This window comes from Felis catus, chromosome D3, assembly GCF_018350175.1.
Source record: "Felis catus isolate Fca126 chromosome D3, F.catus_Fca126_mat1.0, whole genome shotgun sequence".
NCBI classification, from domain to species: domain Eukaryota; kingdom Metazoa; phylum Chordata; class Mammalia; order Carnivora; family Felidae; genus Felis; species Felis catus.
Window position 1 is genome coordinate 20,445,628 of NC_058379.1, and position 15,724 is coordinate 20,461,351.

At 47.5% G+C, this 15,724-nt stretch overlaps 3 protein-coding genes and 1 gene segment (V, D, J or C); all 4 read right to left on the minus strand.

The window, feature by feature from the left end:
* LOC123381268 (immunoglobulin lambda-1 light chain-like) overlaps window positions 1-15,724 on the minus strand; it is a 670,720-nt gene that overhangs the window by 488,943 nt on the left and 166,053 nt on the right. The window lies entirely within an intron of this gene.
* The window catches only part of LOC105260055 (immunoglobulin lambda-1 light chain-like), a 512,144-nt gene that overhangs the window by 480,423 nt on the left and 15,997 nt on the right, over window positions 1-15,724 (minus strand). The gene's annotated exons all lie outside the window — the stretch shown is intronic.
* Window positions 1-15,724, minus strand: part of LOC109497182 (immunoglobulin lambda-1 light chain) — a 638,912-nt gene that overhangs the window by 462,405 nt on the left and 160,783 nt on the right. The window contains exons 1-2 of one of the 9 annotated variants that reach the window (XM_045041887.1): window positions 14,691-14,846; window positions 14,272-14,571 (exon numbers count right to left, since the gene is read on the minus strand). The exons of 7 other annotated variants lie outside the window; for them this stretch is intronic. In XM_045041887.1, coding sequence (XP_044897822.1) covers window positions 14,272-14,571; window positions 14,691-14,736 — 346 coding nt within the window. In that variant the 5' untranslated portion in view covers window positions 14,737-14,846. Of the gene's footprint in view, window positions 1-14,268; window positions 14,572-14,690; window positions 14,847-15,724 lie in introns of those variants that run through there. One more of the 9 variants, XM_045041886.1, reaches the window with a different exon arrangement.
* Window positions 1-15,724, minus strand: part of LOC109496970 — a 927,213-nt gene that overhangs the window by 449,542 nt on the left and 461,947 nt on the right.

Below are 15,724 nucleotides of genomic sequence, written 5' to 3' on the forward strand. Positions count from 1 at the left end.
CTTCCTTCTGGAAAGACACAGGGCTGGACTTCTTTTTGCACAGATAGGGGACATCCTGCCCTGTCGCTCCACAGCCTCTCGCTGCTTGGATCACTGATGAGCCCTGATGTCACAGGAGAAGAGAGGAGGACAGAGTCAGGGCCTGAGAGTTCAGGAAACCAGCCACAGGGGTACCCAAAGTGCCTGATGGTGTCCGCTTTGGTAAATTCACATCTGTGGGATCTACTTCCCACCTTCCCAAGAGCAGACCCAGTATTTTGTAGCAATGAAGGAGCGCTGCATGTTACCTTCACAAGCACTACTGAGGGTTTTGCTGACATCTAAAGTTTCTCCCCTGGCTAATCACCCTCCCCTGACATCACAATTTAAGGGGCAAGTAGCTAACCTGGTTGCCCAGCCAACTCTGTGACTGCTAGTTCTTCTCTTCTGAGTCTTCCTTGGGCACCAATCTTATTTAGTACATCCTACCTGGAACACACAGCTATTCAGCCAGCTCTGAGCACAGGAACCTGGAGGGAAGGGAGCCTCTGCCCCAACCCCTGGAGGAACAGACTCCACATTCTGGAGGACTGTCCACCTGCTGCGATGGTCCAGACTCTGATCAGAAAACTAATACAGTGGATGTGCCTTTGTAAAGAGAAAAAGGGCAAGCTCAACACTCTCTGAGTTTTACACTTTACCCACCAGACAAAATGTTGGCATTGTCGTGGGTTTCTGTGTTGCCTGTTTGTTTGTTGGCTTGTTTGTTTTCCTGACAGTACAAAGAAGTTGAATAGGACACTGGGAGGAGGGGTATTGTGACCTGGAAGCTACTTCCAAAGACAGTCAGTGTGCATTCAAGTTATTTTCAACTGGAAGAGTCAGAGTGCAGGGATCTGAGCAAGCTGAGATATTTGTCCCACTTCCCCATGAGTTCGTGTCACTGTGACCAGCACTACTGTGCCAGATTGCACAGTAATAGTCAGCCTCGTCCTCAGGCTGCAGCCCGGAGATGAGCAGAAGCCCTGCATTGGCCGAGGCATCTTTGGACCCAGAGAAGCGGCTGGGGATGCCAGGGCCCTGGTGCTTATCTGAGTCTGAGTAGTAGTACAGGAGATACCGGGGAGGGCTCCCTGGATTCTGTTGGTACCAGTATATGTAGTAGCCTCCAGCATTGATGTCCCTGCTCAGGGTGCAGGTGAGTCTGGCTGTGGCTCCCAGAGATGCAGAGAGGGAGGCTGGCTGAGTCACGACAGGCTGGGACAGGGAACCTGCAAACACAGACACAGCAGAGGGAAGAGAAGGGACAGGGTACATGAGATTAGGGAGCTGAGCCAGAGGGATTTGACTCTGGCTGCGGGCCCACCCTGGTGCCCTGGATCCTGTCCCTACCTGTGCAGTGACAGAGGAACACGAGGAGGATGGGGATCCAGGCCATGGTGACACACAGAGACGCCCTTCTTAGGCCACAGAGCTGGGGCTGGACTGCCGCTGGCCTGTCTTATCCCCTGTCCACAGGGTCACAGAGGAGGGGCTGCTCATGCAAATTAGACCCACCCCTCCCTCTTCTCCATGTGCACACACAGGGTCTGTGGCCCTTGGACTGGAGACTTCCTGATGCACTGCGTTCCCCCTGGGTGGGCCTGGAGGCAGCAGCTGTGGGGACCACACACAGGCCAGGTCCAGGGACTCCTCCAGGTCCTGACCAGACACACCTGCCCTGGCCCCACTGGACTCAAGGGGCCCAGTCCTTGCTTTCTGTCAGTGGAAGACTGCCCAGCTGGATGCCCCTGTCCTGCAGAGAGCCCCAGACACAGTGTCACAGTGCCCCCTGCTGGTCTCTGGGTGAACCTCTCCTTTCCCACTGCTGGCTTCCCTGATGCCTGTGTTTCCATAACCTGAGAATGACCCTCCTGGGAAAGAGAAAGGTCCTGCTGTGCAGGAATTTGTTCTGTTCTCAGTATAAGAGGGGTTTATATCCTTTTTCTAAAATCACTTATTTATATTGTGGGTCTAATCTTCCAGGTAGGAAAGGTCAACATGATGCCCAATGAGACCCTTTGAGGGGTCTCTACTTAGGCACTCAGAACCATAATACTCATAAAATTACCAAAAGACAGAGCTTCTAAGGCAAAAGGATTTGGGGCTGACCACTCTCTGCAGTGGGAACAGCTACAGTCCCCGCAATTTGTGTCCAGATGTTGTGTATAGAGCAATCATTCATTCAACTACCTGTGACGAGATGAATGAATTTCTAGTACCCCAGGCCACCTGGACCCCGAAGATTCTGTCAAAGCTATCTCATCTGAGTGATGGAGAGGAGGAGAAGGGACAGGCTTTGTCCTTGAGATCACAGCCCCTGTGGCCCTGTTTTGGGACACAAGACTTTCCTTCAGAGTGCAGCCTGGATAGAGGTACCACTGCAGTGACTGAGGGAGTGACAGCCCACCCCTGACAGCACAGGGGGTTTGTGTCTGTTGTCCCCATGAGGCTTGAGCTCCGTGAGAGCAGCACTGAGGCTATGTCACAAAATCAGTGTCCTGACCAAGCGCTGAGTGGAGCCCGTAGATAGTTGGGGGATGAGCTGTCCACAGGGACAGAGACTCTCCCCGGGATTCCTGACCATCAGCATCAGCCCAGGAGAGCAGGTGTTCAGGGCAGAGCACGTCAGTGAAGACTATGATTTATCGCAAAAAGCCACCTCTGTCAACTGTATCCCTGGAGCTGCAACTGTGTCTCCTGTTGTCAGACACTGCATGTGGTACCTGGAAGGACACACGGGGTGCCCCAAGGACATGCAGACGGGGATACTGCCCAGGTGCATGTGCAGTGTGCACGGGAATCGGGACAAAGAGGTCTGAGCACAGCTGTGGTATGTAAGGTGGGATCTTGTAAGGTGACCCAACTGATATCCCTGCAGAAGGGGGATAGCCCTGGGTCAGAGGGCAGAACATGTGCCAAGGTCCAAGAAACAGGGGAGGGTGGGGGCTGGTGACCCTGGTGAACATGTCTCCTGGAGGGAAGAGAGATGGACCAGCTGAACACACGAATTCAGCATCTCCAAATGGAACAGAAAGACCTGGAAAAATAAGTACCCATTTACTTAAACCTGAAATCTTTGTTTCCCCTTTGGGAAAGCACGTGAATGTACATATATTCACAAAGGCCAAATAGATTCGTAATGATACTTCCCATGCACTTGCTAATTCTGCAGATCCGACCTTTTATCCTCACATTATTATGTCTTCTAATCCTGAGTGGTCCACACGATTGTCAGCGGAACCAGCTCTTGTCTCTTCTGGGGCCAGTGACATGGTCTTCAGGTGATGGGTGACGCCTGGGAGCTCAGGGTTGGGGTGTCCCTTCCCAACTGGCCTGAGGCACTGTGCAACTCCAAGGCTGTTTTTCCACGCTGACTGGGAATAAACAGCCTCCCCCTCAGCCTGAAGACCAGGGATGTTCAGGGAAGCCAGGCTGCTTGCCCTGCATCCAGAAACTCTGCGGAGACCCCAGAGGGCTAGATGTTTGTTCTCCATTGAAATGAAGTTTGAGGACATGGCTCAGGTGTTGCTGAAGCCAAGCTTCTGCCTCAATGCCAGCAATGTTACTGTGTCCAGTATAAGAGAACTTGGCCATCATTCTAGGACCTTGATCACTGACGGTGGCCGAGTCAGCCCTACCTGGCTCACAGACACTCTAAAGGGACCCAGAGGAGTTTGAGCAGGGCAGAAGTCCACTGTGAATGAGAGTGAGGGTTTGGAGCAGAGCTGGCACATCTCCCACCCACCTTGGGTGAGTCTGGCTCTCAGCTGTGTGGGGAGGGAGGGAGGTGAGGACGAGAGGGGCCCAGGTCATGATGGACATGCAGACTCTGACTTCTAAAGCTCTGTTACGGAGACTGGGCTCCTGAAAGTCTCCTTCTATCCAGAAATTCCCATGTGGGTGGAGTTGCTGCACTCAGGTACGCCCTTGCTGTACGTCTGTCCAGCTCCCATGTCCTGGGATTTCACAGATGGAATGAACCAGAGGAAGAAGAGAGGAGCTAACCTAAGGGCACAGGTAGCCTGGGTGGTGATGAGCCCCAGGTCCTATCAGGTGAGTATCCTCTAGCGAGCACACTAATGGCTGGCCCCCTGGTGGCCCTGACTTGTGTCCCTGTTGCTGGCCAAAACCACATGGATTATTCCATTCTATCCCACATACCTTCACACCCCGAAAACATCCTGTCCTCTGTGACAAAACTGGCACCCCAGTTAGAGGCCCGTGGTTGTCTGGACCCTCGTTACTGAGCTGCTCCTGATGGCCGTCAGGTGCTGGGTCCACAGCTCTGGGCTCACCCGTGTGCTTCATACACACGCCCACAGCACCCCTTTTTGCTGCATTACAGGTTACAAAGCATGTGAAAGGCAATGTGAGTATCGCGCCTGGGGGAAGGGAAGGCACTCTTGACTCCTGCCACTTCCACGGCCCCCTCCTCACTACTGGGGGAGATCCCTCACCTCAGGGCCCATCACTAGGCTGCAACCTTCTCACCCCCCCCCCCACCGCTCCATTCCCTACAGCAGCCTCCCCAGATCCTGACCCTCTCTCATGGGTTTACATGAGTGGAAGCCAGGGTGACCAGAGACTGGCCCCTGAGGAATGATGTGTCCTGCGGCTGGCACAGCAGGTAGACAGAAGCCTGGACCGGCCACATCCCACGGCTTGGGAATGCTGTGGTGCTCCTTCTCCCTCTGACCCCAGTTTACTGAGCAGGGTCAGACCCCCCAGGCCCTCACCTGGATTCCTCTTCTGTCTACTGCTTGTGGGAGTGGGGGAGTCCATCAACAAGGACCACAGGGGAAGGGATTGGAAAGAGGCAGCTCTGCCTTGTCAGAAAGACAGAGGTGGCTCCCTGGGACCCACCTCTCAGCACAGCTCTTCCAGCAGGACCCGAGCCTGGACCCCTGACCTCAGGAGGAGGGGTCTGATGGGGACACAGTCAACAGCCTCTGCCTGGTCCTCTCCTCACGCTCCCCTCTGGCTCCTTGATCATCTATGCAGCACTGAGACATCATTCCAGCACGTCAGATTCAGGGGTTTCCTGTCAACCCCTCCAATGTTCCAGGTCCACCTCACTGCCTCACCCTTGTTCACTCTCCAGAAACATCTTATGTGTTGCTATTCATACTTCTTTGTCCTCTTTCTCTCCCAGGACATTTTCAGCAGCATGAGGACGTAGATTGTCCCTAGCGCACTCACGCCGAGCCTAAGCCCAAGGGTCATGCCTGGCACATACTTGGTGTTCACCACAGGGTGTGCAGGGATGGATCTCTGTTCAGTCGTCTATCCTGATCAGGAACACATGAAACCTGCCGGGGTCTGACCCAACGGGGACTCAATTCCCAGGACAGCCTGCCCCCAGGTGTGCAGTAAATCCTGCCCAACGGAAGAAAATCAGATAATGTTTTGCAGAGTAGGGCTGGGTTTACGGGCACAATTTGAGAGAACAAGGACACTATTTCTAGACGAAATTCCCTAGCCTTGTCTAAGACTCCACTATTAGAAGACACGAACAAAGAAGCAGCTGTGTCGGCCAAGGGGTGTGAGCTGCACAGGAAGTCCCATTGCTGAGGGGACAGCAGGTTTGGGTCTCCCTTCCCCACAGGCCTGGAGCAGTGTGTGAGCTTTGAGACTGTGGTCCCACACTGAGCAGTAATAATCAGCCTCATCCTCAGCCTGGAGGCTAGAGATGCTCAGGGAGGCCACGTTCCCTGACCTGGAGCCTGAGAGTCTGGACGGGACCCCTGCAGGCCGAGCACTGCTACCATAGATGACAACATTGGGGGCACTGCCTGGGAGCTGCTGGTACCAGGACACACCTCCAGCCCCAACATTGCTGCTGCTTCCCGTGCAGAAGATGGTAACCATCTTATTCACAGACTAAGATACTGCAGATGGCTGACTCACCACTGACTGGGTCCAGGACCCTGCAAGTCAGAAGAGAGACACGGGGTGAGAGAGAGGGGTCAGTGGACAGGGCCCATACATGGTTCCACATTCCTCTCGTCTCCAGCCCTGATCCCAGCCTCCAGCCACCTGTGCAGTGAGCCAGCAGTGTGAGCAGGAGAGGAGCCCAGGCCATGGTGGAGACCCCTGCTCAGCAGTGTGTCCTCAATGTCCCTCAGCCTGGCTCCCAAAGTCTCTCTTATTGCCTCCAGCAGCCCAAGGGGAGGGAGAGACCCTTCATGCAAACCAGCCCCCTTCCCCGGGCTGGCCAGCCCCAGCCTGAACCCTGAACCTGACCCTTGTCTGGAAATCTCACCCCAGGAGGGGATGGAGCGAAAGCTGTGGGGCCTGACCTGGGGCTCTCCAAGGGCCTGTGAGCACCCAGAGGCTAAGCCACAGCGAGAACCAGAGCCAGGTGGATTGATTTCTTAATTTTTCTTTCTGAGGCTTCATTATCAGTGTATAGAAATGCAACAGAGTTCTGTACATTGATTTTGTATCCTGTGACTTTACTGAATTTATTTCTTGGTTCTGACAGTTTTTTGGTAGAATCTTTAGAATTTTATATATACAGGCAGGCTGCTCTGAGAAGTTGGCTGCGTAGGAGGATGCTGGGCTCACCGTATCCTGCTGATCACTTAGATTCCACCCACATCTGCTCAATAACCCATAAAACCACCAGAAGACTAGCAGAATGGACTCTCCAGAGTCAAGCGTACACAAGTGGTCCATGGAAGAAGGTAGGAAGGGCGGAGAGGTGGTGCGCACTACACGGACTGGTGGGAGGGATCCAGGGCAGAGGGGGGGCAGAGCGCTGGGCAAGGCAGAGCACCCAAGTGTGGCTTGCAAAAGCGGAGGGGCCAGATTCCATGAGTTCTGACAGCCACCTGGACCTGATATCTGGAATGTTAAAAGTCAACAGCCCTGCTCGGAGAGCGGGAGGGCAAAAGGACACCGGGTGGGAGAGGTGTTGAGCCCCAGAAGACAGAGCTCAGCTCCACGGGGAACAAGGGCGCTCTCCAGCGCCATCTCCCTCTGCCATCCCCGAGCCGAACTCCCAAAGGGAACCAGTTGTGTCACCGAACTTGCTTGCACTGCACAAACACCCAATGCTGTGCTTCTGTAGATCCATCTCTTGGACGGGTCTGCATGCTTCCCTCCTGGTGCTGCAGGGCCCTTCCCGCAGGGAACCACCGACAGCAAACTGAGCTGAGCCTGCCCTTCCCTCCCTGGTGCACCTTGCAGATCCACCCTGGCTAATACACCAGATCCCATACAAGCAGCACCGCAATCCTGGCAGTGTGCAAGTAGCCCAGACAGGGGCCACACAACTCCACAGTGAGTCCTGCCCCAGGCAGAGGGGAAGATAAGGTACACACCAGTCTGACTGTGATGCCAGCGGTTGACTAGGAACAGACATCGGGTGTGACTGTGGCCCCGCCCACCAACACAAGCTACTCCAGACAGTACAGGGGAAGTGCCTTACAGTTCTGTGCCATCCCACAGACTATCCAAAATGACAAAATGGGAGAATTCTCCTCAAAAGAAACTCCAGGAAGTAGCGGCAGCTAATGAATTGATCAAAAACAATTTAAGCAATATCACGGAACATGAATTTAAAATAATAGTCATAAAATTAATCGCAGGGCTTGAGAAAAGCAAAGAGGACAGCAGAGAATCTATTGCTACAGATACTTTGGGACTAAGAAACAGTCATGAGGAGCTAAAAAATGCTATAAATGAGGTGCAAAATAAAATGGAGGTGACCACAGCCCGGATTGAAGAGACAGAGGAGAGAATAGGTGAGCTAGAAGATAAAATTATGGAAAAAGAGGAAGCTGAGAAAAAGAGAGATAAAAAAATCCAGGAGTATGAAGGGAGAATTAAAGAACTAAGTGATGCAATGAAACACAACAATATCCATATAATAGGAATTCCAGAAGAGGAAGAGAGAGAGAAAGGGGCTGAAGGGGTACTTGAACAAAACATAGCTGAGAACTTCCCTGATCTGGGGAAGGAAAAAGGCACTGAAATCCAAGAGGCACAGAGAACTCCCTTCAGACGTAACTTGAATCAATCTTCTGCATGATGTATCATAGTGAAACTGGCAAAATACAAGGATAAAGACAAAATTCTGAAAGCAGCTAGGGATAAACACTCTCTAACATATAAAGGGAGACCGATAAGACTAGTGATGGATCTATCTACTGAAACTTGGCAGGCCAGAAAGGAATGGCAGGAAATCTTCAATGTGATGAACAGAAAATATATGCAGCTGAGAATCCTTTATCCAGCAAGTCTGTCATTCAGACTAGAAGGAGAGACAAAAGTCTTCCCAAACAAACAAAAGCTGAAGGAATTCATCACCACTAAACCAGCCCTACAAGAGATCCTAAAATTGAAATTGAAGAAGACACAAAGAAATGGAAAAACATTTATTTTGTGCTCATGGATTGGAAAAATAAATACTGTTAAAATGCCAATACTACCCAAAGCAATCTACACATTCAATACAATCCCAATCAAAAACTGCACCAGCCTTCTTTTTAAAGCTAGAATAATCCTAAAATTCGTATGGAACTACAAAAGATCCTGAATAGCCAAAGTAATATTGAAGAAGAAAACCAAAGCAGGAGGCATCACAATCCCAGACTTTAGCCTCTACTACAAAGCTACACTCATCAAGACAGTATGGTATTGGTTCAAAAACAGACACATAGATCAATGGAATAGAATAGAGAACCCAGAATTGGACCCACAAATTTATGGCCAACTAATCTTTGACATAGCAGGAAAGAGTATTCAATGGAAAAAAGACAGTCTTTTTAGCAATGGTGTTGGGAGAACTGGACAGCAACATACAGAAGAATGAAACTAGACCACTTTCTTACACCATACACCAAAATAAACTCAAAATGGATGAAAGACCTAAATGTGACACAGGAAACCATCAAAACCCTAGAGGAGAAAGCAGGCAACAACCTCTTTTACCTCAGCCGCAGCAATTTCTTGCTTAACACATCTCCAAAGGAAGTGGAATTAAAAGCAAAAATGAACTATTGGGACCTCATCAAGATAAAAGGCTTCTGCACTGCAAAAGAAACAATCAATAAAACTAGAAGGCAACCAATGGAATGGGAACAGGTATTTGCAAATGACATATCAGATAAAGGGCTAGTATCCAAAATCTATAAAGAACTTGTCAAACTCCACACCCAAAAAACAAATAATCTAGTGAAAAAAATGGGCAGAAGACATGATTAGACACTTTTCCAAAAAAGACATCCAGATAGCCAACAGACATGAAATGATGCTCAACATCAGTCATCATCAGGGTTATACAAATCAAAGCCACACTGAGATACCACTTCGCACCAGTGAGAGTGGCTAAAATTAACAAATCAGGAAACTATAGATGCTGGCGAGGATGTGGAGAAACGGGAATCCTCTTGAACTGTTGGTGGGAATACAAACTGTTGCAGCTGCTCTTGAAAACAAAAAATTAAAAATAGAACTACCCTATGACCCAGCAATAGAACTGCTAGGAATCTACCCAATGGATATAGAAGTTCTAAGTCATAGGAGCACATGTACCCCAATGTTTATAGCTGTGATTTCAACAATAGCCAAATTAGGGAAAGAGCCTAAATGTCCACCAAATGATGAATGGATAAAGAAGATGTGGTTTATATATACAATGGAATACTACTTGGCAATGAGAAAGAATGAAATCATGCCATTTGCAGTAACGTGGATGGAACTGGAAGGTATTATGCTGAGTGAAATAAGTCAGTCAGAGAAGGACAGATATCATGTTTTCACTCATATGTGGATCTTAAGAAACTTAACAGAAGTCCATGGGAGAAGGGAAGGGGAAAAAACAGTTACAGAGAGGGAGGGTTTGCCTCTATATTTAAGAGAACAAATTGAGAGTGGATGGGGGTGGGGGAGAGGGGAAAATGGGTGAAGGGTATTGAAGAGGGCACTTGTTGGAATGAGCCCTGGGTGTTGTATGTAAGCCAATTTGACAATAAATTATATTAATAAAAAACCCAAAACAAAAACCCAAAATCCTACAGGGCAAAACAAGCAGGAACCTCTTTGACCTTCACCACAGCAACTTCTTACTAGACATGTCTCTGGAGGCAATAAAAGCAAACATGAACTATTGGGACTTCAAGATAAAAAGCTTTTGCATGGTGAAGGAAACAATAGACAAAACTAAAAGGCAACCGACGGAATGGGAGAAGATATTTGCAAATGACATATCAGATAAAGGGTTAATATACAAAATCTATAAATAACTTATCAAATTCAACATCTCCCAAAAATAATCCAATGAAGAAAAGGGCAGAAGACATAAATAGACAGTTTTCCAAAGAAGACATCCAGATGGTTGACAGACACATGAAAAGATGCTCAACATCCCTCATCATCAGAGAAATACAAATCAAAACCACAATGAGATACCACCTCACAACTGTCAGAAAGGCTAAATACAACAGGTGTTGGTGAGCGTGTGTAGAAGGGGAACACTTTTGCACTGTTGGTGGGATTGCAGACTGGTGCAGCCACTCTGGAAAACAGTATGGAGACTCCTCAAAAAATTACAAATAGAGTTACCCTATGGCCCAGCAATTGCACTACTAAGTATTTATCCAAAAGATACAAAAACTGCTGATTTGAAGGGGCATATGCACCTTGGTGTTTATAGAAGAACTATCAACAATCAACAAAGTATGAAAAAAGCCCAAATGTCCATCGACTGATGAATGATTAAAGAAGATGTGGTATCTATATATACAATGGAATACTACTCAGCAATCACAAAGAATGAAATCTTGTCATTTACAACAATGTGAATGGAACCAGTGTGTATTATGCTAAGTGAGACAGAGAAAGACTGATTTCACTCATATGTGGAATTTAAGTAACAGAACAGATGAACATAGGGAAGGGAAGCAAAAATAAGATAAAAACAGAGAGGGAAGAAAACCATAAAAGACTCTTAAATACATCATAAAAAACTAAGAGTTGCTGGAGGAGAGGTATGTCGGGGGATGGGCTAAAAGGCTGATGGGTGTTAAGAAGGGCATTTATTGGGATGAGCACTGAGTGTTATGTGTAAGTGATGAATCACTGGGTTCTACCTGAAGCCAATACTACACTGTATGTTAACTAATTGAGTTTAAGTAAATAAAAAATTTAAAAAGTTTGTTTGAGTTTTCCTTATAGGGAGACTAATGTTGCTGTATTATGAGAGTGTCCTGTTACATCCCATAACCCCCTGCACAGGTCCTGAGATTTGATGTCTGTATTTGTCATGAGACTAAAATGCTTTCAACTAAAATGTGTCTACTGTTCATGCTTCTCAGGCTGGGTTTTCACTTACCCTTTACAGTTACCCTGGGAATTCATTATTTCTTCTGTCTCTCTGACATACATATGATTCATTTTCCTTTTTATTAGTCCAGATTTATAATTGTTCTCAGTATGAGGACTGGTATAAACCATTACACTGTACAAGGGCCCTCTGTCGTCTTAGAATTTCTCCATTTCTACATGAAAGGGCCTCCAGGATAAGGTACCCAACCCATATTTAGCCTTAATCATGTTTATTTGGTAAATGCCCTAGGGATTGACCTTAAAAAGAAAACAGCATTTTATATATTTCTTTTCTGTAATCTCAAGGCCTTCTATGAAATTGAAGAATGGGTTCATAGGCTCTGTTCTCTAAAATATTCATACACAGTTGACCATCACTCCAACCAAAGAGTCAGAGGAAAACCAAAGAGAGAAAAGAATTATGACACATGCAATTAAACCTTAGTGGTCTCACCTTAGCCAATTAGATCTGCAGCAATCTCATTTCAAATAAGGTTACATCCTGAAATATAAGATTTGGGGGAACTTTTTATCACATGAATTGGTAGAGACACAGTTTAACCCATAACAATTTATTCAGATTTTCTTAGTTTTTACCTAATGTTCTTCTTCTGTTCTAAGATCCAGTTCAAGGATTCTTTGTGATGTTTAGTCATGATGTTTCCTTAAGCTTCTCCTATTGTGAAACTTTCTTAGACTCTCCTTTTTTTTAAATTTTTTTTAACGTTTATTTACTTTTGAGACAGAGAGAGAGCATGAACGGGGGAGCGTTAGAGAGAGAGGGAGACACAGAATCTGAAACAGGCTCCAGGCTCTGAGCTGTCAGCACAGAGCCCGATGTGGGGCTCGAACTCACGGACCGTGAGATCATGACCTGAGCCAAAGCCGGCCGCTTAACCGACTGAGCCACCCAGACGCCCCTAGACTCTCCTTCTTTTTTGTACCTTTGTCCATACTTACTGAGTGGGGATTATGCCTGACATCCTTCAGGGCCAAGTATTTACACTTGTTCCTTGAAATATCTGCATGGGAATATGTCTCTTCTCCTTCCATTTATTCATTTATACAACCAGTTAACAATATGGATCATGGACAGATATTTTAGACTTTGAGTTTTAACCCCATACTATTACATTTATTTGGTTGCTCAAATCTTTCCAGTTTTGCCCAATGGGAGCCCTTTAATTTGGCTCATGAGGTCCTTGACACACCCTGTCGTGTGTGTGTGTGTGTGTGTGTGCACACGCACACACACTTGCATGTATGTGGTGGGTGTGCATGGATGTGCTTGTGTTTGTTTTGAAGGATTCTTCACTTTCTGACACTACAGGTTACTCTATGCTCATCCTGTGTAATTCCTGATCTAAGAATTAAGCATTTCTCCAAAGAAGCCTACATCTCTTCCCTGGAGAACAGTATTAGAAAGCAGTATGTGGGAAAATGCATCTCATGGCTATGAGGCATCATTGCTTCCAGTCTTGTTCAGATGACAAAGACATATATATGAGTACACTAACCCAACAATGTGCACATATTGGTGACTATTCCCATATTACACATGATTCCAAACTGCCGTCTCCAGCTCTAATCCATGACCACACACTTCACTTAAGTCTCTTCCCTTGGTTATAGCTGTGACTTTCCATTCTTAAAGAGAGCAATCTGGCCCCACCACCACCATTTACTTGCTTGTTCCGTTCCAGTACATAGTGCAGCCAATTCAAAATAATCTACCTGTTCCCCCATGGGATACCACCTTATCTACTAGAGTTCAGAACTTGCATGCAGTTTCTTATGTCTTTACATGTAGAGGCTCCACTCATTTTCAAAGTCACACAGCTCAGCAGCTTTCTCCCAACCCCTGCACTGAGGTGGGTTCACGCATTTGTCTTGGAAGTCAATAGAATTGTCACATTCTGCATTCCATCATGGGCCCCAACTCTCCTATATTAGTTTTTTGCATGCGCACTCTAAGGTTCTGTCATGTGGCTGTACAGTTTTCCATGGGTTCTGGCAATGCCATAGTGTCATTTCAGGGTCATTATACTATCATATAGAATAATTGTATTGCTGGGAAACATTTTCCTCTCTTCATATGATCAACTCTTTTTCTACTTTCAGTCCCTCAGGAACCACAAATGTTTATACTCTCGAGAGTTTTGCCCTTTCCAGTATGTGCTATAACTCTAATCGTCCTGTGAATCATATCCCATTTTATAAATGTACCACCTATTTGGTGGCATCCTAGTTGGTTCCAGGTTTGAGTGATTAGAGATAAACCTGGAATAAACATCCCTGTGCAGATTTCTGGTTGCTTTCAATTTTTAGTGTTTATGAATGAAACTGCTATAGACATTCACATGCAGTTTTTTTCCTATGGACAAAATTTTTTGGGTTTATTTTTATAATTTTGTAATTTTAAGTTGGCATCTATTTCTCAAATCAGGAACTAAGACAAAAACTAACCAGCACTATTTACAACCAATTGGGTAAAATATCATACGCAAACAAGACTGACTTTTTCTTCAAGAAGAGCATGGGTGTAACTGAGGTCCCATGGTAAGTTCAGAGGCAAAATAAAATGTTTCATTTATTTAAAAAAAAAGAAAAAAATAATATGATCCAGCCTAGAAGCAAAATAACCCAGAAAACAAAAAACAAAACCAAAACATCTGTTTCATGAAGACTCTTTGTCTAAGAATGGTCTGCTCAGAGTGAATTTGAGAACAGAAGGGACAGGAAGAGCCTCAGTCACACGAGGTGTCGCTGGATGGACCTGGGCCCAGAGTATCAGCAAAAGAATAAGGAGCATCACAGCCCTAGCTGAGCAGGCGACTGCTGGTCTGTTCCCTCTCTTTACAGACGAGAAAGCAGGTTTTTGTCTCACTTCCCCACAGGCCTGGAACACTGTGCGAGCACTGCTACTGCTGTCCCACGATGAGCAGTAATAATCAGCCTCGTCCTCAGCCTGGAGCCCAGTGATGGTCAGGGTGCCTGTGTTGCCAGACTTGGAGCCGGAGAATCGATCTGGGACCCCAGAGGGTCGATTGCTATTACCATAGATGATGGTTTTGGGGGCCATTCCTGGGAATTGTTGGTGCCAGTTCACACCATAACCACCAATATTAGAGCTGCTTCCAGCGCAGGAGATGGTGACCCTCTGGCCCAGAGAACCAGACACTGAGGGCGGCTGAGTCAGCCTAGACTGGGCCCAGGACACTGTAAAGGGGGAGAGACATAGAGAAGGTGATGCTGGTATAGAGACAGGAGAAAGAAGCAGGGCCCATTTTGTCCTCCCAGGAAAGTGTGTCCCTTTCCCCTGTCCCCACATCAGTCACCTGTGCAGTGAGCGAGGAGGATGAGGAGGAGAGGAGACCAGGCCATGGTGGAGGTTATCGAGGATCCTTCCTTCCTTCCTTCTGCAGGTCCACAGCTGAGCAGACCTCCCCTAATGTCTCCCTTCCCCTCTTCATCCTTGGAGAGAGGGAGGGCCCATCCATGCAAATGAGAACCTGAGCTCTAGATCCCTCACTGGGCGTGGTCAGGTCCCTCGGCCATCAGTGAGGTCACAGCTGTGAGCCCTGAGCAGAAAGCACAGGCAGTGCCAGGTGCCAGGTCCCAGCTCTGATCACCCCTGACTCCTCTGAAACTGGGCTTGAGCTCCCCCTAATGTCCAGACACAGACACACCATTGTGTGACGTGGTGACCAGAGCTCATCAGAGACAGCTCTTGCCTCTTCACTGCTCTGTCCACTGTTTCCTGCATTAGGACCAAGTCAAGTGTCCCCTTATATGTCTTCCCATCACCTGAAGGCAGACTCTATGCTCTACTCAGATTCTTCAGGGTGAGTCTGTCCATGTCTCTCTTGGATATTCATGGGTCTGGCCTGATGAGGTGTCTCTACACAAACTCTTCTTAGATCGGGTTCAAGTCCAAAGCACTGACAGGTCCCCATGGACACATGGCCCCTTTTGTGCAGGTCACTGCATCTTTCCTCTTATGTGATTCCTCCCTGGTTTCCAGGATTTCCTTCCTCTGAGGTTCCTGCAGCACTGAGGAGATGGGGAGAGATTCTCTCCAGGTTGTGCATAGAAGTCCTAGTGCCCATGCATAGAGGGGTTACTCACTGAAAATCTTTGTAATCCATTATGATTTCCACCTGCTTAAAACAACAGTTCTGCATACATTGTGGGCAGTGATTCCCTCCTAGGATCTGTTCTCCCAGCGCACAGTCTGCAGGAGCCCTGCCATGTGAGGCTGTGTGTGGCACTGACCTCAGAGCACAAGGAACAAACCTGTAGGAAGTTCTAGGAGAAAATGAATAACAATTGCGGATGCTCTGACAAGGATCCGGTGACAGAGATTATGTAT